Source organism: Mugil cephalus, chromosome 14 (assembly GCF_022458985.1).
Source record: "Mugil cephalus isolate CIBA_MC_2020 chromosome 14, CIBA_Mcephalus_1.1, whole genome shotgun sequence".
Taxonomy (NCBI): domain Eukaryota; kingdom Metazoa; phylum Chordata; class Actinopteri; order Mugiliformes; family Mugilidae; genus Mugil; species Mugil cephalus.
In genome coordinates, this window is record NC_061783.1 from 18,788,085 (window position 1) to 18,815,023 (window position 26,939).

Below are 26,939 nucleotides of genomic sequence, written 5' to 3' on the forward strand. Positions count from 1 at the left end.
CACTTTAACTGAAATCAAACTGAAGCTCATTGATGGAATTGTGCAGATGTTCAGCACACATCTGATGTTTCTGCAGTTTTCTCTTCTATTCATCTTTTTTAGGGTAAAGACAAGTGACTCATCATGACTATGATGAGTTGTTGTTTTTTCCCATGACAAGCAAAAACCCACTCCTGTATTATCTGATTAATGATAACGGTTGCTTTGTATGAAAACCTAAATGGCAGTTTAACAATGCAATTGAGTTGACTCAAATGATTCTAATTTACTATATGGTATATAAATTGAAATGACTGAACAAAACTCTTCTGATATATAGCGATACAGCTCCAGAAAAAGACCTGAGCTTTCAGTTAGGATTGGTGTAATATGCATGTATATTGTTAACGTGACAAACTGAGCTTAAAATGATTTAAATATACTGTTATGAGTGACTTCTCCATCTTAATATCCTCTGGACTTAATGTTCAGTGTGAAATAACCAGGCAACAGGCCAACAAACAAACAGTGGAAACCACAGTGCTAACTCTGTGGCAGATTTCCCATCTAACTGATGTGACTTTTCGTTATAACTGTGAAAAGATAAAGGCCTATGAATCAGAGCCCTAATCATCAGTGCTCCCCTCTTTAAGTAACTTCTCTCATTTATACTTAAAATTTCTTGAAAAGTTGAATGAATAGAGGGATTTCAGCACTAGACTGAAACACTTGTTGGAAATGCACATCACTTACCTACTGTGGAGAGTTCACCTGCTTCCTGACATCCTGAATCTTTCTTTAAACGCCTGATTCAAATGTTTGGTTTTTACTGTAAGACAAAAAAAGTGCCAATAATCTAGTTTATGTTGTGTAACTACAGTTGTCAGTTAGATCCTCATCAGTACTTCCTCTCTCTGCAAGAGGTCATAGACGTTTTCACTTCCTGTTCAGGCTTCCTCTCGTCTCATCTGTCTCCATCTAGATGTTGCATTTAGGTGTTACAGCAACGACAGCAGCAATAAAACACGCTGGGACAAAAGCACCACACCCACAATTATAGAACAGCACAAACGAACGGAGGATTAAACGTGGAATTTAATCAACAAAAAAACAATTATCGTTAAATTATATTTCCAATTTGCATTATTTATATTTAAAACACTCATTCTCATACATATTTGTAGTGGTGTAAATGAGGTAGCGCGTGAAGTCTTAAACTAATCTGCGGAAAATCAACTCAAGCCTGAATTGCATAGAAGAGAGAACGGACGGTACCACATATTGATTCATCAAATAACGGTATAACGTGGTCAAACTGAGCAGCCATCTGTCACCACGGCAACTAACTGATCAACAGGATATGAACCATTCTAACAACATAATTTTAAGTCAAATAATATCTTGGCTTTTCGAGCTGCCAGTCATTCAAAACAACATTTGAGGTCATACAGAAACATTTCATCATAATGGGCAAACAAAGTCAAGATATATAATAATTAGAGGTGGCAGTTGGTAACAAAACACACATTGCATATATGTACATCAGATGTCAGTGATAATTCATTGGACAAAACAAGTCAAAAAACAATATTAATCCAAATGATCCTCCAATTTATTGCACCATTGGCGCAAAACATGACTTTCTTTTAAAATCAATATTAAAATATTCAAAATCGATATTGTATCGGAACAAAAGTATCGCGATATATTGCCATTTCGATATTTTTTAATAAACAATAAATTTTAAAAATTATCTGTTTGTTTGAAAGTCTGATTCAGGAAAATAATTAGAATTACATTCACCTTCTGCCCAAACAATAAAACATTCTGTTGTTAATTATCTGATCGACAGACAAAAATATGTCGATTCATTTCTTGCAGGTCAAGAAAAGGTAAACAAAACTTTTCATTTATTTTTTGCATATTGTTTTTTTGTGTGTGTGAAATGAATAAAAATTTAGAAATTGAACGCAAGATATTGCGTGTTATAATTTGTGAGCTTGTATGCAGCCATGCACTGTATGCTAAGCTAAGGTATGCTAACACTGTAGGTATGTCCTTTAAAACTCTGGTGGTTTTTAGTGTTGTTTATAATCATGCAATTTCCTGCTCACTTTCTTTTTTTATTTATTTTCAACATTTCCTTTATATCTTTTTGTCTAAAATTTAGCAACTGTGGGAGTCTTCTGACTAATTTATTAGGCTGACGATTCTCTCCTGTGTCTTGTCCGTCTTTGTTATCTTTTACTGCCTTTTTATTTCCACGGGACTCCGAGTGGCTTCTCCTGCTCAAAGCTCCACTCTGCTTATCGTCCTGGTACTTTGATGGGGAGTAACCTGCAGCTCCACCGGGAGATGGATCAGCCACGGCTCCACCGCTTTCTCTTCCCGTGGTCTTTTGATGGGCCGTTGGCAGGGAGCTGCTCCTGCTCCTGCTCCTGGATTCTCTAACGAAGCTCCTTCCCCCGCGTCCCGACTCATCCACCGGCCTCCCCAGTAACTTCTGCTTCAACTTGTAGCTCTCGCTGGACGGTCCAACGAGGTGAAGCCTGTCTCCCAGCTCAAACACCAGCACTGAGTCGTGAATGTGTTTGGTTTTCCGAATTCTCTGTAAAAGAGCCCTGCCTTCAAAATCCATGTCCACCAGAGGGACTTCCTGAGTGCGTAGTGATTTGCTGAGACCCTCCAAAAACCTCTGAAGTTCACTGACGGCTTTTCTTGAGTTTCCCCCCGTTACAGTGATGTTGTAGCTGTCACCATTTTCCTTCGCATCCATTGCAACCTTATGGGTTTTCACAAGGGTTTTAATGTTTTTGTTCTCGACCTTGTCAGCATAGCTGAACACGTCTGCATCAACAACGAAGGACTCAACCCCAGGCCTGACCGAGGCAGGCTCGTCTGGCGAATAAGAAGCTCTTCTCTCCTGAGAGAGTGGATGGTTGCGTGAGGAGCCGGATGCGTAAGAAGAGGAGGTGTCGGGCGAAGATGGGGATTCGTGTGGAGGCTTCTGTCTGGATAGGGAATTGCTTCTGGAAAGACTCTTAATCTCACGTTTGGGAATGGCTCCGGAGGAAACTGCAGGCGCTGGTGAGGATGAGCGCGTCGGCCTCTTCGCGAGCTTCTCCAATTTAACCTTCACGGCCTTGAGCATCAAAAAAGAACCCTCAACGCTCACCCGACCTCCGCCCAGATCTGTCACCGTGAAACCGTGTGACCCGAGGATCTGTCGCACTTGTGTCTCGTCTTGAAAATGATTCAGATGCACGGTTGCCTCCACCGGGAGATCCTTCTGAGAATAACACAGAGAGAGGGGAGCAGAATCAAACACGATGCTGAACAAGTAACAAAACAACAGGAAGGGAATAAACATAAATCATCAGTTACCTCAGACACTTTCACTTTTAAATGATATTGTTGACCATTCAGCTCCAACACATGAGAGCTCTTCTGCAAGACTCGAGCGGCAACTGTGAAGCAAAACACAACATGATTTTATAACCTCAACTTGAGAAATATTTTTGTAGACAACAGAGTGAGCCAAAATAGTCATGCAGTTCATTAGGTACACCAGCAAATGCGCTGAATCGTGAAACTTAATGTATTCAGGATTTGTTCTGAATTGTACCAAACTGTGTTTTCATTTCGGAGGCTGTGGTTTAAGGTACCACTGATTTTGGTGTTTTGTTGTGTTTTTGTTTGGCATATGTTGTTTTGACAAGCTCATTGTGGTCAGCGGGTAACACAAGCGCTACAGTGTTAAATTCAGAAACTACATCCCCTAAAATAAAACCGTGATTTTCAAGCGGGGGTCTGCTGGCCCCTAGTGGTCGAAGGTGTAATTGCAAAGGGTCCGTGAAAATAAAACATCCTTTAAAAAAAGATCGTATGACATTTGTAGAAATAGGTTTATTTACTCAAATGTAACTTTTATCTACTTAAGCCACAGAGGGTAACAGGATTTTGTTTCTCTAATTACATCCGTTTCGCAGGAGTAATTTACTGTGTTTTATTAAGAGATCTCGCTCCTGGTTGCATTGTTCTAGTTGCTGCATGACGCTATTAATACACAATCTGCATCCGTTTCAAATTATGAGGGCTGTACTGTTTCAGTGGGCATACACCATTAATTTCTTAATAATGCTCTTATTTTGAAACATCTGCAGGGAGGTGTAGTGGGAAGCTCATTAACTTGGATGTTCAGATTAGCACTTGAAATTAAGCTAAACTAATCTTAGATCTACCCTGAAGGGGGGATGGGATCTACAGGGTAGATCTGGGACTCGAAAAACTGCCCTAAAATGATCATATATATGAATTAAAGCCTCACTGGTGCTGTTTAAACATAAACTGAACTTTCTAACAATCAGAAACGAGGATTAAATGCAGAACCAGTCTATTAGAATTTACCCTAGTGTACCTAATGTAGTGGCAGGAGAGTGTATTTGTGACAGTCTGCAAGTCCTTCCTCTCCCTCTGTTTTGAAATGTATCCCAAATTAACCATTTGAGGGCCTCTGCACTCTTTTAGAACAGGAAACATTCACACCTGAGATTTTAATATACAGGTTTGGGGATTAAAGGTGGAATAACAAGTAAAAGAAGAACAATATGCAACAAAAACAACTATATAATATAGCAGCCATGGAGCTAAAATTTAGTGTAAGATTATTATATTAGAACGCTTTTATTTCCACTAGTAGTGTACCTAATGAACTGGCAAGGGAGAGGTTGTTGTTGTTGTATTTCACACTAATGGTCAGCAGGGGGCTATAGTACAACAAAGACCAGGTAATGCACCTTCAAGGAGGAAATTACAGAAACATTTCATGGAGACTTTACATCAAGCAACATAAAGTAGTTTCTGGCGTTTTCCGGGACTCACCCCGAGGATCTTCGAACAGGATGAAGGCCTGTCCCGGCTGATCACAAGGATACAACAACTGAAGCACATCTCCTCCTCCACTCTTCGCTGTGAGGAAATAAACCTGCAGTTTGTCAACTATCCTGTCAGCTGGTAAAACATCTGGAACCCCCACAACCTCCACCACGCGCCTCTGTCTCTGCATCCTCACGTCGGAGACACTGCGAAGATAAAGACACACACACAGAAAGATAATACTTTGTCTTAATTTTAGTGAACATCGAAAGTGAAAGTTATGCCGTCGGATGAGCTGTGCGCATCAGGCACGTCTAAATTACGATTGCTGTTCGTGGAAATGTAGTATAAAAACAGTATAAATAAAACGCACTATTATATATATTTATGTAAAGTAAAAACGTACACAGTCTGACAATAAATATGTCTTCTTAAAAAATAGAGCCCGCAGGAGTCGATTTATCAAATAGCTTAGTTAATATTTTTATCACAGACAACAAACAGACTTAAAGTGCGCTTAGTGGCTCTCAGTGATGCTGATAACTTACTTTATTCGCTTTGATTCATTCTAACTCCTCATTTCTTTCACGCTGCGTTTACGTCGAAACTAGTGAAGTGCGGATCGATGCTGATATATCGATACTTCCGATACCAGGTCTTTATATCCTCAAATTGATTCTCAAATAAGAATAATCGATACTTTCGATACTTAAGTCATTCGAGGTAACTTAGGAACACCGTGGAAAGTAACTAAACTATTGTGGCAACACAATAAACCTTGTGAAACACCTCAGGTTAAACCACAACACAGAATACGAGGCATTTATGGTGAGGACAGTGTCACAATTAATATGCAAATTTTCATTTTATAGTAGTTCTTAATAGGTAAACTATAATTTATTTGAATGGTGTTATTATTTTTAATTGTTTGAAACAGCATTTTCATTTTTGTCTGTTTGGTTTTTCTGCTGTTGTATGAGCTCAGCTTTATCCTCCTGAGACCCGGCCTGTCTCACATGGGGACGTTAAGTTTTAGGTTTAGCTTATTCTGCTTCATTTAAACCCATTGTCCTCGTGGACACTTTAGTCTGCCATCTAATGGTAACAAAGGTTAAAACTTATTTATTTATTTATGCTTGTTAACGTTTCTAATTTATGTGACAAGCCTATTTAACAAATTGACAATGTTTGCTAATTAGCAAGTACTCATTTGAGGACATTCGGACTTCATTGTTTGCAATTCTGTTAATTGCAATATTAAAATACTGTTTTATATATTTTGTCACACTCTGGTGACTTCTTTACAATGTAAATAATGAAATAATCCCAGTGTCAACATATGAGGACATTGTTTTTTTCAAAAACTACTACTTCCTGTTCAGTGATGTTTAGTTTTTATACGTCTTGGTCCTACTAACCCTACATTAAAAAAGCTTGTGTCTCGGGAGGATGTAATCACTACATCCATCCTTCAATAAACTTCCGAGTTTAACATAAACTCTAATGTCTTGTATTCTTTATGAAGCTATGAGTTGAAATATTCTACTTTTTTATGTTTACCAGACACATTATGGTCTATTCACGCAAAGTATCGGTACTGGATCGGTATCGCCGATACCAGAGTTGTTACTTTGACTGAGTATCGGCTCGGAAAGGAAATCGGTGGTATCGAACATCAGCAGTCGAAACTACACTAAACCGAATCTGACGTGATGACATCACGTCGGCTCCAGATTTACAATTAGGTCCAAAATAAAGTAAAATATTTTGTCCTAAGTTTGTAATTTTCACAGCGAGCACAACGTCTGAATCTAAAGTGGTGTAAATAGCTCAAATGTTGTCTTGAACATGTGATACAGCATATCTTGTAGGCCCCAGGGTCATTCTGATGGTGTTCCTAGTTGATGGTCTGCCTTGCGTGTCCCTCCTCTTCATTAGATGTGCCTTCTTGTTCAGGATCATATTCAACATCAGCCTCTTCCTCACACATCTTCTTCAATGTCAATTTGGTTTCTGTCTTCACTTTGTGGAGTGGGGGATGGAATATAACCTTATTTCTTTTTATGTGGAGACCTTTCTTTGAGCACGGCTGTGGCGGCTGTCCCTGAGCCGTCCTCTGGACAAAGACGGAGGACAAAGAGAATGGATGGATTTGTAGTTGAGTCATCTTGTGGTGTAGGCAGTGACATCAGTGGGCGATTTGCCTCTCATTTGTTGTTGTCTTTCCAGTCTTTGGGGGAGACTCTATGGTCCAAACATCCCTGAGAGAGAATTTATGAATGGGAAAGTGAAAGTTATGTCACAAAATCATGCTGACATATCTTTTTTTCAGTGGTTATATGGAAATGTAGGGTCTTTTCTAGTGGGTACAGACATCTTTTAATTAGCTATAATTAATTCAGCTAAATTCAAGTTAGGTAACAGAAAGAGCAGAAAAATAATAAAATAGTAGTTAAAACATCCATTCACAGGATGTTATTTTAATATGTGGAAAACAGTTAAGAAAATCTGTTGTCCCAAAACTGGACTTAAATGTAGCACTGCGCCATGCAGTGGGGAAATAGATTAACAGACTTTCCTTTACCAATTTGTAGACAGACAGATTTAGTTTATGTTTAATCCATGCGTGTCATGTCCAGCAGCAATGGCCATAAAATATAACTTGTTAATGTTCACCTTTGAAATCCCATAAAAAGTTTGGCTTTTATTAATGAGGCACCTTCAGTAAAGCAATGTCGCCCCCACATGGCCATTAGATGACACTACACAGAGTAAACTATTCCAAGATCTTTAGTTAGAAAACGCTGTTAGATTAATCAGGAACTTTAATATAACGGCACATTTAACAAATTTTGCTGAAAGGTTAAAGACGAAAAATTAACTGGATCAATTTAGGAATTTGTTTCCAATTGAAAATTCTAAAAATAGACCCAATTTGTCCTGTATTTGGCAGCTCCAAATAAATCCCGTTCCCCTGAAGCAGGTCATCGCAGCGATAATGTGATTAAACGTGTAAACCGAGCTCTAGTGCTCTGGTTTTATGTTAATCCATTGTCTTTGATGCCAAATGTGTTCAGGTGGCTGTTAAGACAACATCAACACACACAGACACACAACCTGTTATTTATATGGCTTCATCAGTAAATGCTTTAAATTAGACTTAGACTCAAACATATTCACACAAAATCCATCATATTTTCACCTTTTTTTTTTTAATAACAAATTCAAAACATTACATAAAAATGAACATGTTTTGTATCATGAATCGATTCTTCTACTCCCAACTTGAAATCTGCACAGAAACTCTGGTGAAACTGAGTGTTTTTGCACCTCAACTGTGTCTGGAAGAACTGACAATCTGTAAATCAGAAAGAAAAAAAATAAATAAATAAAAAATTTCAGATCAAAATGAATCCCAACAACCAAGGTTAGATCAACATTGTAGATCAAAGTGTCACAACGCACCATTTGACATCCATCAAGACATCAGCTCCGCACTCAGAAGCAAAACCTTCCATTTCCATTTCCTCCTGTAGAGCACAAAAAATAAAAATAGTTTCAGCCAACAGATCAATACACCAAGCCTTCAGTCCGGTTTCAACCTGCTGATATAATGTCGGAGGTTTTCCTATAACCCTGCCGTGAAGAGCCACAGCAGGGCCTCAAACAGCCCCACATCTCTCTAGCAGACACAACAGGAAAGGTCAGAGCCACGTTGGGCTGAGCCTCGCTGGAAAGGTCTGCACACGACCAACAGGTTCACGGTGTGTAGGAAGGAAGGAAGATGTTGATGTAAAACAGTTACCATGGTTCCAACTTGTGACCGTTCACGCTATTGAAGGTGGCAGCTGCTGCTTCTGCATTATTACTGGACTCCGGTCGCCTTAATCAGCACCTAGGATACAAAACAAACAAACTTTAGCCTTAGTCCTTCAATTAATAAACTACTTAACAACTACACTTATTTAACGCGTCACGAGATTTGTTTTTGCTGGCGCTTTTTAAGCATCGGGTCATAAATATTCTCCCAGATGAATCTGACCAGACTTTGTTATTGACATCTCAATGAAATATTTCTTAACTTGAGATTTTAAAGTAAATGTGGATCCGAAAACACTCTCTTAACAACCAGATATTGACATTTAAGCTCTGACCAACGGCTTCAAGCGTGAACAACGTACCTCTGGCTAAGGTCAAAACACAGCTCACATGGTGCCATCAGCCGTTAAGCGACAGCATTTTCCTTTCTGACATCCACCTGCAAAACCAAGGGGACAACAATTAATTCATTTCCATGTAGGAAAACGAAGAAGACAGTGGAAAATGTAAAACCATACGACTCTCCTAGAAATATTCAGGTTTTTATGTGTATTTTCAACATTTGTAAAAATTCAGTTTGTGAACATGCATTATTTGAGATTATACACATTATTTTAATGCACAACACGTTTGTGCACAGATTACTTTTTTTGCATGACTCTGAACCTGCAAGCTTACTCCATCATTCATGTTACGATCAATGGACACGGACTTTTCAACCAGTAATTAGCATTTTGTCGGAGGTGTACCTATAACCCTGCCATGAGGAGACACAGCAAGGCCTCAAACAGCCTCACATCTCTCTAGCAGACACAACAGGAAAGGTCGGAGCCACTTTGGGCTGAGCCTCGCTGGAAAGGTCTGCACAATTAACTATATAATACAGAAAATCCTCTGAAGCTTATAGTGAACATGTGTTAGCCTGAACGCCACGAGGAGCTTCTCATAACTCACATTTCTGCCGGGAGCCAACATACTTCAGCTAAAGTAGTAAGTGGAAAATATTTCATACCTTTCCGTCTTAATGCGGGACGCTGGACACGTGTTTTCAGTCTGGAAACATAGAAAATAAGAAACAACGACAGTTACAAACTCACACCATCATGTTTGTGAACCAACCTAACGAGGAGCAACCCAGAAGAAACACGTTGAACTGACTTTAAACTTTTAACGTAACTATCCCGGTACAAAAACACAATTTTAGCACAACCTGACAACTTTAAAAATAGTTCACAAAGTCAGAATTTAAAAGTAATTTGCAATTTAAGTTGGATGGTAGCAGATTGACCAGACTCACCGCCATGTCTGTTAACTCCGCTGTACGGCACACACACTCTACCCGGATGTGACGTAGCTTGAGTTTATGTACAGGGTTTCCCAGCAGGGGGCAGTCAAACATCAAAGATGGCTACCGGAAGTTTGAAGTGAATTTAACGTCTTAATTTAACGTGATTTGTTGTGGTTCAAGAGGGCTATAATGAAACACAAAATTACAACAAAAACTATTAAGAAAAATTGATTAAAATAAATAAATGTTAATACAAAGAATAGAGCACAATGTTAATAGAAAAATATTATAACAGGTTAGGCAACTGGACTTGTAGAGTTTTGAGCTGGCCTGGATGACAGAACCTTCACAGACATACGGTTACAGATTCGTTTACTGGAAGTAAACATAGGCTATTAATAAGATAAATATTAACAAAGTCAACAAAACGCACATGAAAATATGAAAGACCAAAGAAAACAAGTGTGTTAATGAGTATATATACAAGCTTAAAAGAAGATAAATGCATGCTGAATAAAATTACAGTGACATTTTTTCCTTAAGAGGGGCTCAAGACAACCAACATACTAAATAAGTCACACTATATTTAAAGCTTGGGTTTATTAGAGTGACTCACTTCTGCATCTTGAAAGTGTCACACTGGAAATTCCCTCTATTTGTGGTCACAACATTGAAAAACAACTTTGACATTAAAGTTGATATCATTAAAGTTGTTTTTATTTTGGTATGGCAGCATGCTTTTCAAATATTATGTAATGGCTTTTAATTAGCAACATATTCTAAAAATAGATACTGTGTCAGGCATTTTTTGAATGGAACCGCTCCTTCATGTACACTATCGCCAGACTGAAAAGTTCTTTTTAGCCACCGCCCTGGACTATTTCTATGTAGGAGGGCTTTTATAACCCAGTGGACAGACGCTGCTGGTGGGCATTGGATGCCCTGGAGTGCCCATGAGGAGGATGATGACTCATACTGCATTGCCATAAAACAATACCAACCATAGACAGGCAGCCATCTGTCCGAGCCTCCACTATCAGCAGACGTCCACGATGAATTTAACCATTGTTTGCTCAGAGTGATGCTGACCACTCGCTCAGCTGACACGGCGTGCATACAGATAAACACACAAATGTGACAATAACAATTTGTATCCAGATTACAACAGGGTGTTTAAGCTGCACCACTTTTCTACACGACGCCAAGACTTTAGGAAAGTTTGTGTGAAGACAACCAGGAGAAGTTTCATTGCTGTTGAAGCTATAAGTAAGAAAGGCTGCATTGCCTTTACTGTGAACTGATCATTTGATCTCTCAAAATAATCCTATTTTTAACCATGTCCCTGGATTACATCTGGCCGACTCCGTTTTGCTACATGAACACGTCTATACATTACTAACAGTTCAGATCAGAAAAAGCTTGATAAAGTTAAATTTGCCAGGCTTGACTAATCAAATCACTGCATTTTAGTTTCAGCCTCAGATCTCAAAATAACTCACTGACAAAAATAGATTTCCAAAATTAGATTTACTTCCATCTCAGTTATTACAGTAAGTCACAGTGAGGAATGGAAGTGAGGTCAGCAGTTTGGGGACTGGATTTACAATTGGAAAGTCACATATGCTGGAACTTTGCAAAACTTTGAACTTTTGGTTTGTACAGCAGCAACCAACAGTTTTATATTACAAATTACTTTATGTAGTATATAGAAAAGGCTAGGAAGTGGACCTTAAGTTGTGATGCTTTTCCACAACTTTAAACATATATATCTATCCCCTCCCTGAAATTGAGACCATGTGAATCTTAACAAAGAATAATGGCTGGAGAAGTTGGACAACTGAATCGAACTATTGGCTCAGTCACAGGAACATTTCATGCTGCCACACAAAAGAGTAATCCACCTGTAGGCCATTTGGCACTCGGACAGTACAGTGAATGTAATGGCGTCAATGCTCCCTGGTGACGCGCTAAAGAGCACCACCAGCCAAGAGAGTAAAACATCTCTACCCTAAGAGCCTTTTCTCCGAATCACTTTAAGGTCACATAACAGACTTACAGCTGTTCAGGTGGTGTGTGTGTGTATATATATATACATATAACTATATAACTGTGCATGCGGTGAATACCAAGGGATTGGTAAGAGTTTATTTCTGTTAAAAACTAACAACTTCAATGAGTATTATGTAAGCAGCATTAGAGCTTTGTGGGTTGGTATGTGAGTAATGCCTTTGTGTCAGTCAGCTGACCTCCATCACACTGAAATAGGAGATGCCACCTTGTAAGAGAGACCACTGTAAGTAATGATTCACTATGCCCTAACAGCCATTTTAATTATCAATTAGCCATAAACCTGTGTGAAAAGGTCTGAAAATGGTAATTGTAAAAGTCTGCAGGCCCAAACGTCCAGCGGAGAAAGTACGGAAAAGCTAAAACCTCCATGTGTTCTCAAAAAAAGAGATTGAAATAACTGTTAAATGTGTGTAAAATGTTTAAATTCTATTGCAATTAGTTTGAGTTGAGTTTGAGAAGAAGAACCCCAACTCCCTAACCCCAAACATCTGATCTGAAAGGTTTGACCGTCAACTTTACAGTAACGTCTGCCTCGGTTTTAAGTCTGCTGACTATAATTTTAACTGGCAGGGACCCTTCTGTTTGAGTCTTTGCATTTGGGTACTTTATTCCAGAGTCTCAGTTCAGTCTGTTCTGGATGCTACACCAACAATACAGAAACTAGGAGGTGCAGCTGAGGCTCCAGCTGGTTTCCCTTTACAGTAGCTCCCAGCTACTCTTACGAAACAACTCACCGAGGCTTTGTGGGGCTGCAGTTTGAGGATAATTGAAGTCTGATTCAGAGTTTGTATTTAATGAGCAGATAATCCGTTTCACCTGATCCCTGCTGAAATGAGGTGAAATTCTTCATTGCTCGTGGTTGAGAGAAAGACGGCGTGGAGCCGTCAAAGCTTTATGATCCTCTTTTCTCATTCCATCAGCTGCAGCTCTCTGGTATCGTCAGTGTTTTTAAAACATGTCAGGAGTTTCAGTTTATTGATAAAGAATTTGTTAAATTATTTTCTTTTTATAGTTTAATAGTGGATGTATTATTTTATTGAGCTGCACAAGTTTCTGAAGTTAATCTTCTGGTGAAATGTATCACGACACATGATAGAAAGCTCCAGAGCTCATAGTAAACCATGCATGTCATAAATGAACTTAATCCCTGAAGCAAAGACAATAAACTTTAAACATCTAGACGCCATGAACTCCATCTACTGAAAAACGTGTTGTACTGTTTAAACTGCATATTTCATTTGGAGAAGAATGTGAAGAGAGAAAAATGAATAAAATCGACATGTTTCATCAAAACACAGTAGCCACACCCTTTTACATAAGCCTTGTCATAAAATAAGAAAATATAGGTTAAAGCTGATACATTAATACTTGTACATTAATAAAATATTGATCCAAAGACGGTGTGTAATGTGATAATAAGAATCATCACCCGCTGCTTCCTTTATGGAACATTTTAGCATCTCATAACTCATTTTAATGATGCCCGCAACTTTATTTTAGTTCACTGTCATATCCCACGGCTCAAGTGACTAAAATGCCTTTCCATAAAACAGTTTTACTTTCATATTAATTATAGTTTCACAATAAGATGAAGCCGTAACCCTCCCCGATGTCAGTAAGCTTGGGTGAAACTCGGGGGGAGTTTTAGAAACATAGTCACTGATAATGATGAACCCACAGGGTATCATCACCAGCGTCTTCAGTTCCTCTCAGCTATAAATGTTTTAGTTGTGGTTCTCTGTCCTAGTTTTGGTTTAGTTTTCTGGCTGCAAGGCGAAACCTTCAGCAGCAAAAGAGAAAAATAAAATAAATAGAAAGCCCCACAGAATAATAGCTTGTCAGAGCCAAACAGAAAGCAAGCAAATTTAGCAATGACAGCTGTAAATAAAAAGACAGATTGCGCTGAATAAATGCTAATGTTGCTTGCCTTATGCACTTTTACTGAATGCTGCCAAAAAAAGAAAAAAGTGGCCAAAAAGCAATGAATGGAACTTTAAACTCAAACATTTTGTGTGGCTTCAGCTGTGTGTGTGTTAATTTTTTTTTTTATATCTACGCAACCTTGGAGAAAATCAGAGTTTGTGCAGAGTTTTAAAGGTTAAAAATCACACATGGACGCTCGGACACTTGAACCGAGTGGCCCCCTCGTGCATTTGCGTGGGTTCTTAATGCAGGAGGTGGATCACACACTAAGACGTTTTCCAGCACATGATTTTCCCACTGTGTCCACTGAGTCAGCTTCTTAACGCTGCACAGCACTCAGCGCAGGATGTTCTCTCGCTGCGACTCTGACTCAGCTTGTCTACCATGCCTCTTCCTCCCCCTCCTCCTCCTCCTCCTCCTCCTCCTCTTCCTACCGTATTGCCCCCACCCTCACCCATCCGTTCCCTCTTACAACACTCACCAGCTTTCCATGCCTCTTTTCTTCTCAATGGCACCATGGAAGGCTTAAATCCAGGTTATTTAAGGAGACCCAACCTGTCTCTAATAGCTTAATCACATGACACAGTGTCCCGGCTTCCTCACTCCGCACATGCTTTCACACAAGCTCAGCCTCCCAGCGACACATCCATCCGTTTGTCCTCGGAAACATCAAATCACGAGTTAAACGCATTCGTCCTATGTCCTTTTGTCGGAGTCAAGATGCTTAAATAACTCTTATCTTAGGCTAATATGTCCTGCACAGCGTCTTTGTGTCCCGAGCAGCCTCACTCAGCAGGACTCCTGCCTTCCACACGCATTGTTTGGATTGCACAACGTGAGAAAGTGTTACTCATGAGCGTTTTCAGCACAAGCGAATCGAAATGTTTTGTTCCGGCGCTAAATAAACATTATGAAAGGTATTTCCCAAGCTAAAGCAATAACAGTGGTGATAAGAATGTTTTTATGGTCGGAGTTATATTGTGACCTAGTCAAACATGTCCCGCGACAGTAAATCCGGGGCCATGATTGTTTAGTTGTCACATTTTATTGCGATTCCTGCTTGTCTTATGAAACACAGACAATAAAAATACCAGGAGCATGAGATATTTCATAATGAGTGATTGTCCCATCTGTTTTTTTCCTACTTTGTGAACCAGAGCGATAGACTAAGGTGAGTCTTGTTTTGTCACACGCAGGGAACATGGGGTTACTGAACAGAGTGATGATTCATGTGAGCATGAAGAAATATGTTCAGATCGCAGCAGGACTTTTACCCACATGAAGTTTGACACACTTAATCTGTTCTCAGGCTCAGTTGATGGAAAAATACCAAGTCATGAACCTGAAAACTGCTTTTTTTCCTCCACTTAGCATGCAACACCTGAAAAGATAAGGATTAAAATACTTCAAAGTTCATGTGTGGTGGATTCAACTTGTTTGGAGCGGATCTGAAACATAAAAGAAAAGAATCTTAACAAACAAGTGTAACAGATAAATGTCACGATGCAGCCTTTGCTCATGTGTAATCTGTAGAGATTTGAGGTGAGAATCCAAATCTCATTATGTTTGCCCTCTGTCGTTAGCAAGGAACTTAAATGATCAGTAGCTTCGAGTCAAAGGCCCCGTTTAGTCCTCCCATCAACATCCATCCTGAGCAATCTGATCACAAGAGGTCAGCTTACAGGCATTTGAGTGACTTGATCTCTGACCACATTTGGAGAAGGTACAAAAAAACTAATTATTGCCTTAACTGGACTTTAACTGGACAGCTTAGGTGCGTGTAAACATGTTACTAAAATCGGACTTCTTCTTATCTGATTAAGACACCCAGATAATGCAATTGGAAACCGATTTTCCCCACCATGTATACACCTTAGTTGGACTTTAACTAGACAATGTGTTCTGCTATGTAATACGATATATAATATGATCTGCTCGGGTAAGTATCTGGTGCTTCCCGATGACGTCAACTATATGATTGGCCTGTATGTTCGGCTCCATTCAACTGTGAGATCGGTTCATGGTTAGACAGCACGAGTTTCATTTATTTTTCACAATATGTTTGGAAGAGATAGCTCGATAAAGGTTTTTATTTGTCATTTTTAATTTTCTACAAAACACAAAAAAATACGATGACACTGATAAAATGACAAAATAATTCGAGTACAGTCCATTCATTTGTATAGTAGGCGCAAAAAGATTTAAGTTTCATCCTGAAAAAGATTAAATAAAAATGCAGCTGTTATCAGTTTATCCAAAGACGAAGGATGAAACAAAACCGATAAGTAGCTCTGCTTCGTTTACTGATAAAACTGCTAGCTTCTCTTCCACTTCCACTTGTTCTTGTTGTCCAACCAGTGACGTCAATATCTCCTATATCGTGACGCCATCTGGAAGCACTGGATACTCACCCATGCAGATCTGGTACCAACACTGGCAGAAGAACCACCTGAGGGATAGCGCCATCTTATCTGTACAGTACCCCGCATTTTACGTAAAAGATTAAAAAATATGTGCTATTATCCATCTTGTTGTCTGCCACACGAACAACTCCAGTTGTTTTTTATATGACGTAATAGGTCAACCGGAAAGGGGCTGTATTAGCCCGCTGAAAAGACACATATCGCCCCCTAGTGTGTAGGAAGAGGACGTGTTCCCGTCAGTTATTAGATTTCCTCCATTGCAAGTAAACTGAGATGTCAAATTCAGAGCATAGCTCCATTAAGCTGTGCATGTCGACACACTGACAAAAGGCCTCCTACTCAGCAGAGGTGCTTTTGTGTAAGTAGAATTTTGCCTTATTCATTCAAAGCAAAGGAAAAAAGCACCAAAAATGTTCAACACATGAATAATAACCTAAAGTGCATGCTTTCAGTGGGTAGGAGAGAATTATAGCTCATTCCAAAATATGTCTCATTTCCCTAAGTCAACAGCTGTTAGTGGTTCTGATACAGCGCTAGAGATTTAGAGAAATTCAATGTCACAATATAATACCGTGCCCCAAATGATGTCGGTGTTTATTTGCAATACTGAGAGCAGATCTTGACTTCTCGCCAGGGACTCATGTGGTGACATGTTTTAAGGGCAGGTGTGACCACAGCCACAAAGCCAGAAATACTACAGTACAAAAAGATACTAAACAATGAACCAGTGCTGACATCAATTAATAGGTTTTCATAACCTGTAGCTTCTAAGTCTGATCTGTTTTTCAAACTACTTGATTTAAACAGTAGGATTATTTGATCTGAACTGGGCCCATGATGCTGTGATCAGCTGAGATGAAGCTTTAGCAAAAGTTCAGGAAGGATGTCGTGCTACCACATGTCTTGTTTCTGTTCCTCTTCGGTCAGTTTGGGTTATTTCTGATGTTCCATTCTGTTTGTCACTTCCGCTTTCCCACGCCGTCAAAATCACTTCATTCTAAATCTCCCCATCACTACTATTGTCTGATGATCTGTTTGTTCTAAGGACAAGTCCCTTAAATTCCCCAGCACTCGGTTACTCTTGGTGTCCTGTTATCTGCTACTACCTTCATCTGGAAAGTTGTGCTCTTTGAAACAATACAAACAAATAATCTCTCTTTGTTGAGCTGATGTGATGCTACAAAGTGGCGTGCCTTTTTACTGACTCGGTCTTTGTTGAGGTTTCATGCACATATGCGTGAGGTACTAAACCATGGCAACAAACCAGACAACATGGAAAAACACATTTGAGCGTATTTGCATGCAACTGAGCCCTCCTGCACGCTAGGGAGTACAAATACAAAGCAGCTCAGTTTATTGTCCACACTGAGTCTGTTCAACCACTTTCAGAGCTTTTGCTGCACACATGTTGGTGTTATTGTGCAGGGTTTCCATTGTGTTTAGCATCTATGCTATAAAAATAAGCACCATTGTGCTTTGATAGGTTCATAGGTCATCCCTATTCGCTACGGGAAAAGTATTCTACCACCAGATGTTGGTCATTTTAAATGCAATGACAGCTGTGGATGACAAGACGATAATGTTTCCTAAACGTTTCCATTGGATTCTGAACCTCGAAAATGAAGCCATAAGTGGGCAAATCCCACGGTCGCCATGTTGGATGAGCTTTATTCCGCCCATGCTCGAATACTCCAAAAAAACATTGGGGGTCGTGTCGGACGTTGAGATCCACTACCCAACTACCCAACAGTTAGCTCAGGCTACTACCTGTCACTTAAAGCGGGAACGGCCTTAATCATTTTTTTGCACCAGGCTGTAAACATGTTTAATAATGATATAAAGTTGGGCTTTTTAACATCGGCTGTCTATGGGGATTTACTCCTCTTTTTGGAGCCTGAAATGGCCACTTCATAAACTGCAGTTGTTGCACTTAGCATGGGCTTCAACTCTCAGGCCTGGAGGTTACTGCTTGTTCCTGCATGATTTCACCAATCATTGCTAATAAACTAATAGGGAGCGATAGAAGCTGCAAAAAATAGTTTTGTTAGACCTTGAAAGAAAGTCAGTCCAAAAACAGTCCTATCTTTTCGTCGGTAATACCTACAGGCCTCGGAGGTTTTGTCTTCTATTCTTATTTTGCTCACATGTCTCTCATCAGAGCAGCAGCAGCAGCAGTAAACCTGGCACACAGTGTACAGCTGCAGCAGAAACACAGGAGCGGATCTGAAGGCTGATTTGATTGCTGCAGTGATTATGACTCCATCAGACAAGCGGTAATTGTGAAGTAGATGTGAGGAGGCAGGCCGAGGCGAGGGGGCTGAGCACAAGCAGGTTGACAACAGGCCAAGATGGAGGGAGGAGGTCCGGGACAGAACACGATGACCTGCTGGCTCATAATTGGTCGTCTGCTTCTCTGCTTACCTGTCGAACTTGGTCGAACTAAAGCTGCAGTGTCACAGGAGTCAAGTTGTCCAGGGTTTAATGGTGCCCGTGCGGAAACTTTTTATTTGATCTACACAGGGCTCCACCGGGAAAAATCAATTAACGGGGGTTAATGGCAACACGGATATTTTTTCCTCTGAGGGATTTAATCCATTTACACAGGTTTTAGGGACAGCTCTGGGGAGGGAGGGTGGAGGTTTTCAGCAGCTCTCCACAGTACTCCACATATCTGTTTGCATCAGTGACTTTATCAGATTATCTGACTTGTTTTCTTTCTGTCTGTCTTAAAAATGTCCTGAGTGAAGGAAAGTAATGCTGTTAGTGACAAAAAAAAAGCTGTGAAAGGGGAATATAGCAACAGAGTTTTTGCAGTTGCAGTAAATTGTTTGTGGAAACATGTTTGTTACCTCAACGCTGGGCTCTCCACTCATCTATATATACAAGAAAACAGTCAAGAAGGAGAACAGAGCTGATAAGAAATTAGCGTCAGTGATCCTTGGCGTGCCATGTTTAGTGTCACAGAATTGAATCAGTCTCCATGAGTCACTATAGACACTGTTAGACCACCCATCCTCCATGTCTGCTTGATCTTTTTTACTTAGTTTCTAATTATATATAAATTACACTAATTCAATTTGTTCAGATTCTTTCTGTTTAGAATATGACTAAATGGTAACACGCCATTTATATTTCATTACAGGGCGTGTTTCAACCAATATGTGTATGTATATATACACATGCACGCAACTAGATAGTGTTACAATCAATCAGAGCCATTTAGTTAGTAGTTACTAGTTCAACTCTTTGGCGCTCACCACAAAAAGACTTGCATACCTTTGCCATAGTGTAATGAGTTGACAATGGAATGACTCCAGACCGACTTTCTGCCACAAAAATTTGTGGTCTGGGAAGCTGGTCTGGCATCCAGGCTAATGTTCACATGCACCTTAGTATTCTACTAATCAGACTAAAGGTCACAGATCAGAGGATGGTTTCAGTCAGATTGGGACTGGTGGTGTAAACATTTGTAAATCAGTCCTTAAAACCATGTCAACTCTTGATCTGATCGTTAGATAGAAAAACAACCAGCTATCCAAACAAGTGTCTGAAAAGGTGAATGTGTCCAGAATCAATGTGGGCAGCAGCGTGGTTTCATCTTGGTTATCTTCTTACTACTGAATCAGTTTAAAGTTGTGAATAAACCACCAACAGTAAACAGTTAAGATGTAATCTCTAATCAAAATAAAATCTACAGCAACACATCAAATCAAATCAAAATTAGCATTTAGCACTTTTCGTACAAAAAAAGCAATCCAAAGTTCTTCACACAAATAAAAACATAAAAGATTACAGCAAGAAACAAAATCAAGACCGTTAAGACATTTAAAAACTACTGAAAGTACCTTAAAATTGATTCTGAAACACAAAAAAAATGTTAATCCTGTAGTTTTGGTAAAAGTTTCTCTCTTTTTCTTTCTCTCTCCATGACTGGATATCTAAAATACAGTTAAAAAGGGCAACAATAGGCCCTATGTCATCGGGAGACAAATCGATGTAGAGCTGTATATCATCAGCATAACTATGGAAGCTGATGCCGTGCCCCCTGATGAAGCATGTAGAGGATAAAAAGAGTTGGGCCTAGAATTGACCCCTGGGGAACCCCACACTTAATCTCATGGGTTCCTGTGCATGATGAATTAGCACCTTTAGCTGATATTTAGCTTGATATCCGCCAAAGCTGGGGTGACCAGACTTCCTCTTTTTCCCGGACATGTCCTCTTTTTGAGACCTAAAAATGTGTCAAACTCAAACTTTGAAACAATATCAAACTTGTCCAGGATTCTGTTCTTCTAGAGGGTTCCTCTTTTACACAAACTCCCTACGAAAAGTGAAGCACTGGCTTAAATTTCTGTGTTTACTGTGTGGGCTGGTGTTGAGCTGTTGTGTTAACATAGTTCTTCAGTTCCATAAATTGAGTCTTTATGGAGTATTTTTTACAGATAGGAAATAATTTAGCCACTTTTCAACCTTTGGATGTTTGATTTTATGATTTGTCTGACTGCAACATCTAAAGCTTTGTCAGTCAAGCAATGAATCACTCTTGTAAAAAAAAATCAAACACCACCTCTGAATGCCTGTGAACTCCCCCTCGCCTCGCCTGTCTGTTTGTTTTAGTCTCTGCAGTTTATTCTCAACTTCATACTAAAGGGCAAAACCCGTGTGAAACCAAAGCCAGGTGAGAAGGCATTGAGCTGTCAGGACATTTTATGGTCTCTGATACCTGTGAGGCCAACACCAAGGCATTAAAAAAAAACACACATTAAAATTAATACAGAGAGTCTTTTATAGTTGAGTCACTTCACTGAACCAACCTGAATAATCTGAGTCATGCCGAAACTGTTTTACAGTCAAGAATCATAATAAAATGATTGAGAAGCTCTAACTGGGAACATTTCATTTGAGCTCATTAGGAGAGTAACATCCCTCAGCCTACGTACGGTTTATATTCCAGACTGCTCCACAGGAACGCCGGTGGAAATTTCCAGACCGGTTTAATCAGCTGACTGCAGTCGATAAATGCGGCCATCACGGTCCAGCTCGCTCGGAGAGACTCTGATCCTGTGGCGAGTTTCCACATGAGTGGGCTCAGCGATTAGAGCTCTCATTGAGAAAAGAGGGACGAGGCTGCAGGGATCTGCCCTTAAGTCTATTATCTGCAGCCTAGATAGATAGATAGATAGATTATTCTTAGTTTTTTCTGTCTCTGTTCCATGAGGCTGTGAGTGAACTATGGATTTTTATTCTTATTAAGATTCTTTACTCAATGTAATTTGTTCCAGATCATCAGCTAATTGCTTTAAATGTGAATATTATATTCTTAGCAAACTTTAAAGACACAATAATCTAACTTATTTCACTTATTATTTCTATCTACAATTTAATTTAGATTTTTGAAATTGTAAAAGATAAACTGAAAATCACCATTAGCCTCATCAGCTTTTCTTTGTGTTTAGCACTAGTTAGCAAATGTGAACGCAATTCAAAATACTTGAATCATACCCAAACTATTTTACAGTTAAGAAATTTGTAAACTAAATATAACAGCCTCAGTTTGTTTTTAGCACCAGTTAGCAAATGTCAACAGCATGCTAACAGGCTAAATTATTGCTACAAAGGGTGACAATATACGTTAAACATTGATTTATCATTCTGCCCTCAGTAGTAACTTCTGAGCTGTAAATGTGGGAAGTTGTGTACACATAATGTGTGGTGTTCGTGCAGCAAGTAACATCGACTATAATCTGAAAGAACACAATCAAGTGCTAACAGATTAGCACGCTAACAATCTCGTGAACTCTGACCTTTAGATGCTTCTAGTCTGTTTTAATCTTGTTTAAATACTTTGTTTTATAAACTGTAGGAATATACTGAAATACAACTGTTTTCTTTGCAGAATTAAAAAATTATGTAATAAGATGGATGACTTCTACTGCCTAAAGGCCGTAGGCCCACATTTTAATTTTAATATCATGTTGGGCCGAGGGAAATCGAAAGAGAAAGAGCACAGAGACAGAACAAAATGAAGGACAAATGCCTGAGGCCAGTGTCCTGGAAGCAACGCAACATCTTAAAACTACTGGTTTATGTCTGACTCTTTTATCAAAGTACAACAATATTAAATGTACGATTATATTAAATGACAAAAAGCAGGAAACACTTAAACATGAGATGATGCACCAAAATGACCAAATAAATGGCTAAAAGTATTCAAATAACAGCTCTATAGTCAACTTGTTATGTAATGTGCTATATGTTTCTGCATTCCTTCAACTGTGGACGACCTGAAGGGACATTGTTGTTTCATCTGACATCTGAGTGGGACTGAGCGGTGATCTCACGGCACAGAGAACAGATTAAATAACAAAAACAAGGTTTTGTCTCTTTGTGAACCCTGTTGAGCGGAGGCCATCAGAAACAAACGCACATAACACCAGATGTCTGCAGCGGTGCTGGGCCGGTGAGCGGCTATAATTAGCCAGACACACTTGAGCCGAAGCCAAGGAAAGAGCAGTATCTGCAGGAGGCCGGGTCCAAACCATCCCGAGTGCTGCCGGGAACCACTTCTGATGTCTCCGCAGGAAACGGTCATGACAAATAAAAAAAAAAAAAGATAGTGGCTGCACCACGAGGGACAGTCACGCGTTGTGTAAAACAGTCTCAGTTAAAAGATAACCTACATCCTGCGCAGGGGCAGCTCTTTTTCTCTGCATGGCGCTTTTCTGTGCTGCAAAGAGATCGGCTTAAATATATTGCAGCACCAGTTCTTTGAGTGCAGCTGGTACAAATCAGCTTTAATCTCTTAGAGTTTAGTGTGTTTGGGTCTGTTTTTGACCTCTGATTTCTTGTTGGTCTTGTTTACGTACATGAATGGAACAGACACCATCATAGTATGTGTGTGCATATTTTAAAAATAATACTGAAATAAAACATCGTAAAATTTCTGATCATTTCTGATACGTTTTGGATCATACTCTCCACCATCTTTATTTATTTAATTATTTTCCATAATTCAAGAAGATGCACAAGGGTGAATCTTAATCGGCAGGATTTTATTTTAAAACTTAAATAATCTTTTCAGTAAATCATCATAACCACCTTTAATGTTTCACGTCCTCTTTAAACGTGACTCGGTTTTGGAGACATTGCGAAGAGGATTCCTAACTAATATGAATCAGACTGTGGTCAAAAGAGAAGGAGGTGGGAAAAGACCACCAAGAGAGCTGGCATGCTGCGGTAGAGACCACGACGAAGAGTGAAAAACCACCCTTGAAGTATTTTAGTGTCTGTCCGTGCTGTGACTAGATGAACGTCAAATAAATCTTGTTATGAACAATAGCTTTTACATTGTGGCATGAAGCTGGGAGCTCAATGTCAAGTTCAAACGACATAACAGCGACCGAAACGAGACCGAAAACCTGCATCCAGTTTTATAACTGCTCGTTTTAATCCATCCAGTCTATCATAGTTGATTGGGACCATCTCTAGAAAACCTTTTGACCTCCCACCACCTACCTTTTTGTGGATTGATTGTATGTTTGGTTTTACAGCGTCTATGATGTTGTCCACTGAGAGCAGAATCCACTTATTCACAAGACACAGAGATGTAAAGGATGGACCACACATGCTGTCCTCTTTGGGTAAACCACTCGTGTTCTGGATCCAGACCCCACGTGAGTAATGAGCATCATATAATACACTTTATTGATTGGGTTTTTAATTTCCTCTTATTGGGTTTTTAATTTCCTCTTCCTTGTGCTTTAAACTTCATTTACCACAGCCATTCCTTGGCGTATTTTATTTACTTTTTATATACTTACTGGTGAAGCCTGTGTGCTTTTAATATTTTTTATTGTCAGCTCATATGTTCCTTTCATTTTGCATGTCTTTGAGTTTTTTATTTGTCAATGCAAAACAAATCCGCCCACGGGTACAAATAACGTAAGCTGAACCTGTTCACTGTACAGCTCTATTGTGTTAGGGTCAAATTTTACCTGTTTTAAAATGTGTAAAAAGTAAATTTTTCTATGTTTTTATATGGGACAAGTTTTCGTGATATCCTAAGCTATTTTAAGACAATAAAATAATTATTCAAGAAAAAAGAAAGAAGAAATAAGTGACATCTGTGGTGGGTCAAATAAGAATATTGGTCGTTGCATGCACCCATAGATCATAGAAAATGGTTTATGTTGCTCTATGGATCAAATTTTGCTCAATATACACTCTTTTCAGATGGAAATGAGTGGTGTATTCAAAGATAAAAAGTCTACTGGGTTAAAAAAATAACATTTAATACAGAGCTTACATGGATATGAATGCAATTTTGGCCTGGATTAAGTGGATTAAGCTAACACAGAAGAGTGGGCAGCTTCTTATACATTATAAGGGTTAGACTTGCTGTTTTTTTTAGCATTTAGACAAAGCTAGGCTAACATTTTCTCTTTAGTTGAAGTTGATCCTCCAAGACTCATTTTTTAAACTGTGAGTTAGTTTGATTCTCGTGAGAACACATGATAACCGAGCTTCGGACGACATAATGCCTGAACCCAACTCTTAGTACTCTTTCCATTCTTTGTCAAATACTGTATGTTTCTGTTATGTAAAGCTATCTGGATGTTCCTCGTGTTAAATAAATAAGATTATACTGTATAAAATGTTCCAAGAATATTCAGTCCTACACGGAAAGGATAAAGTATATTTTGTTATCAGGTAATGTAATTTGGTCCATCTCCCTTCACTGAACAATGGTGGCTGTAATTTAAAGCATACAGGAGATGGTGCCCACCTAATAAACTATTTTATGACACACACACACATACACCTGAGAATGAACCCAGCTCCATCCATTCATCCTCTCTCTCATTCATGGGGTCGGATTAAGTGTGAAGGCTTTTGCTGTTAAATCCCTCCGTGCACTATTCTCACCAATCCCCATCACGTATCCTGCACTACATCTGAAATCTAAACTGGAGCTCAGGGGTGGAGGAAGGGCGAGGGGTCTATTTTTCCTGAATGAATTTATTTGTTTCCAGATTACCGCACAGAAGATCGGCTAATCCCAATTACGCGCATGAGAGGACGCATAATCCCACCAGCACCCAGTTCCAGCTGTTGAGAGAGATACAGAATATTGGCCGGTCACTGACAGACATTATATGTATTACAGTATACATTCAGTTTCCCTCCCTCATTAAACATAATGATAAAAAAAAAAAAAAACATTTCATTTACCTCTTTAATTATTGTGTAATAACCACATAAATCCCTATTCCCACAAATGTTATTGGGGGCGGGGCTTAACTGGAGGCAAAACATCTTGAACACTACAGCTTGTAAACAGCGGTTAGCATATATCAACAGACCGTTTTAGCAAGAATGGACGAGGGAAATGCGTATTTTACAGAATATGCTAATACACTCACTCTCTGAGACCGTGAGTGTTCTTTTAAAAAGTTGACTGATGGGACTGGATGGACGATTTGACCAAAGGAGGACACAGAGGGGACGAAGTCTAGTCTGTCTTTATCAAGTGAAGCCTCTATAACAAAGTTATTACAAGAAGTAAGTGGAGCAACTGTGGAGGATTATGCTTGGACAACCCTGAAACACACAACTAACGCTGTGTGAGCTAGCGGTTAGCATTAGCATCAATATGAAACAAGAGTCCCCCAAACAATGATTAACTTCATACAACTTGTCAAATCATCCATCACTCAGTGGACGCACGATTTGACAGGACTGGCAATTTATTACTACATGATGTACACTTATTATCTGAATCCTTTTTTTTTTCTTTTTTTACAACTGAAAAAAGGGCGTAAACACAACAAATTGCTTTTTTTAATTAACTGAATAGACTATATATAAGGAGTATATTATGGCATCATATTAATGCACTTTGTTTGTAAATGCACATTTTTATTTTTTCACACCGTTTTTTTATCAATTTCTCTGTGATTTATATTTTTTTTAAACATTTCTTTATTGTCAAATTTTCCTATTGTGCTAACCGCCGCAACAAAGTCCTCGTATGTGCGACATTAACATCAACACTGACATTAAAACCACTAGACAAGATGCAGCCTAACACCATTCAAAAACCACCTGGCCTCCAAATTCACTAGATCCCAAACTGATCAAGTATATGTGAGATGATCCACAGAGGCCCCTGCCCTCAACCCATAGGACCCAAAGCCCCCCCAACTAACAACATCCTGATACCGGACACCACAGGACACACTCAGAAGGTCCATGTCTATTCTCTGATGAGTCACAACTGCTTTCAGAGGCTCAAGGGAGACCTACACAATATCAGGAAGGTGGTCATAATGTTATGCCTGATTGGTGCAATAACTCTGATTCTGCCTCTCAACCTGTATTTTCTTATGACGTCACTGTCAGCGGTGCCAATAACACTTTACTGTTTCTGTTATCAGATACGTGACCCATCAGAAATCCTCCCCTGGATTAATATTTAGACATGACTGGTTGTGCACACTTACATAAACATCACACCAGCTCCAGGAGGACATATTGAGACGTCGAGGCTCGAACACGAGTGA

At 39.3% G+C, this 26,939-nt stretch overlaps 1 protein-coding gene, 2 long non-coding RNA genes and 2 other non-coding genes across 6 annotated transcripts; 1 reads left to right on the forward strand and 4 right to left on the reverse strand.

The window, feature by feature from the left end:
- Window positions 1-1,056: 1,056 nt before the first annotated feature.
- On the reverse strand, window positions 1,057-5,833 carry si:dkey-154b15.1. Of its 2 annotated transcripts, XM_047604369.1 has the most exons (4): window positions 5,403-5,833; window positions 4,861-5,060; window positions 3,364-3,446; window positions 1,057-3,268 (listed from the first exon to the last, which is right to left on the reverse strand). In XM_047604369.1, the coding sequence occupies exons 2-4, from the start codon at window positions 5,042-5,044 to the stop codon at window positions 2,090-2,092; spliced, it is 1,446 nt and encodes a 481-aa protein (XP_047460325.1). In that variant the 5' UTR covers window positions 5,045-5,060; window positions 5,403-5,833; the 3' UTR covers window positions 1,057-2,089. The 2 variants fall into 2 exon arrangements, with proteins under 2 accessions (XP_047460325.1, XP_047460326.1); XM_047604370.1 differs by lacking the exon at window positions 5,403-5,833 and having other exon boundaries at window positions 4,861-5,378.
- Window positions 5,834-8,047: 2,214 nt separating this feature from the next.
- LOC125019525 lies at window positions 8,048-14,777 on the reverse strand. Its single transcript, XR_007114076.1, has 7 exons — window positions 14,436-14,777; window positions 9,971-10,145; window positions 9,686-9,726; window positions 9,036-9,112; window positions 8,660-8,749; window positions 8,320-8,384; window positions 8,048-8,212 (listed from the first exon to the last, which is right to left on the reverse strand). It is a non-coding gene; the product is annotated as an uncharacterized LOC125019525 (long non-coding RNA).
- Window positions 8,466-8,600, reverse strand: LOC125020636. Its single transcript, XR_007114236.1, has one exon. It is a non-coding gene; the product is annotated as a small nucleolar RNA SNORA9 (small nucleolar RNA).
- LOC125019526 lies at window positions 9,119-25,554 on the forward strand. The gene is made up of 3 exons (XR_007114077.1): window positions 9,119-9,663; window positions 23,928-24,050; window positions 25,410-25,554. It is a non-coding gene; the product is annotated as an uncharacterized LOC125019526 (long non-coding RNA).
- LOC125020637 lies at window positions 9,406-9,540 on the reverse strand. The gene has a single exon (XR_007114237.1). It is a non-coding gene; the product is annotated as a small nucleolar RNA SNORA9 (small nucleolar RNA).
- Window positions 25,555-26,939: the final 1,385 nt, after the last annotated feature.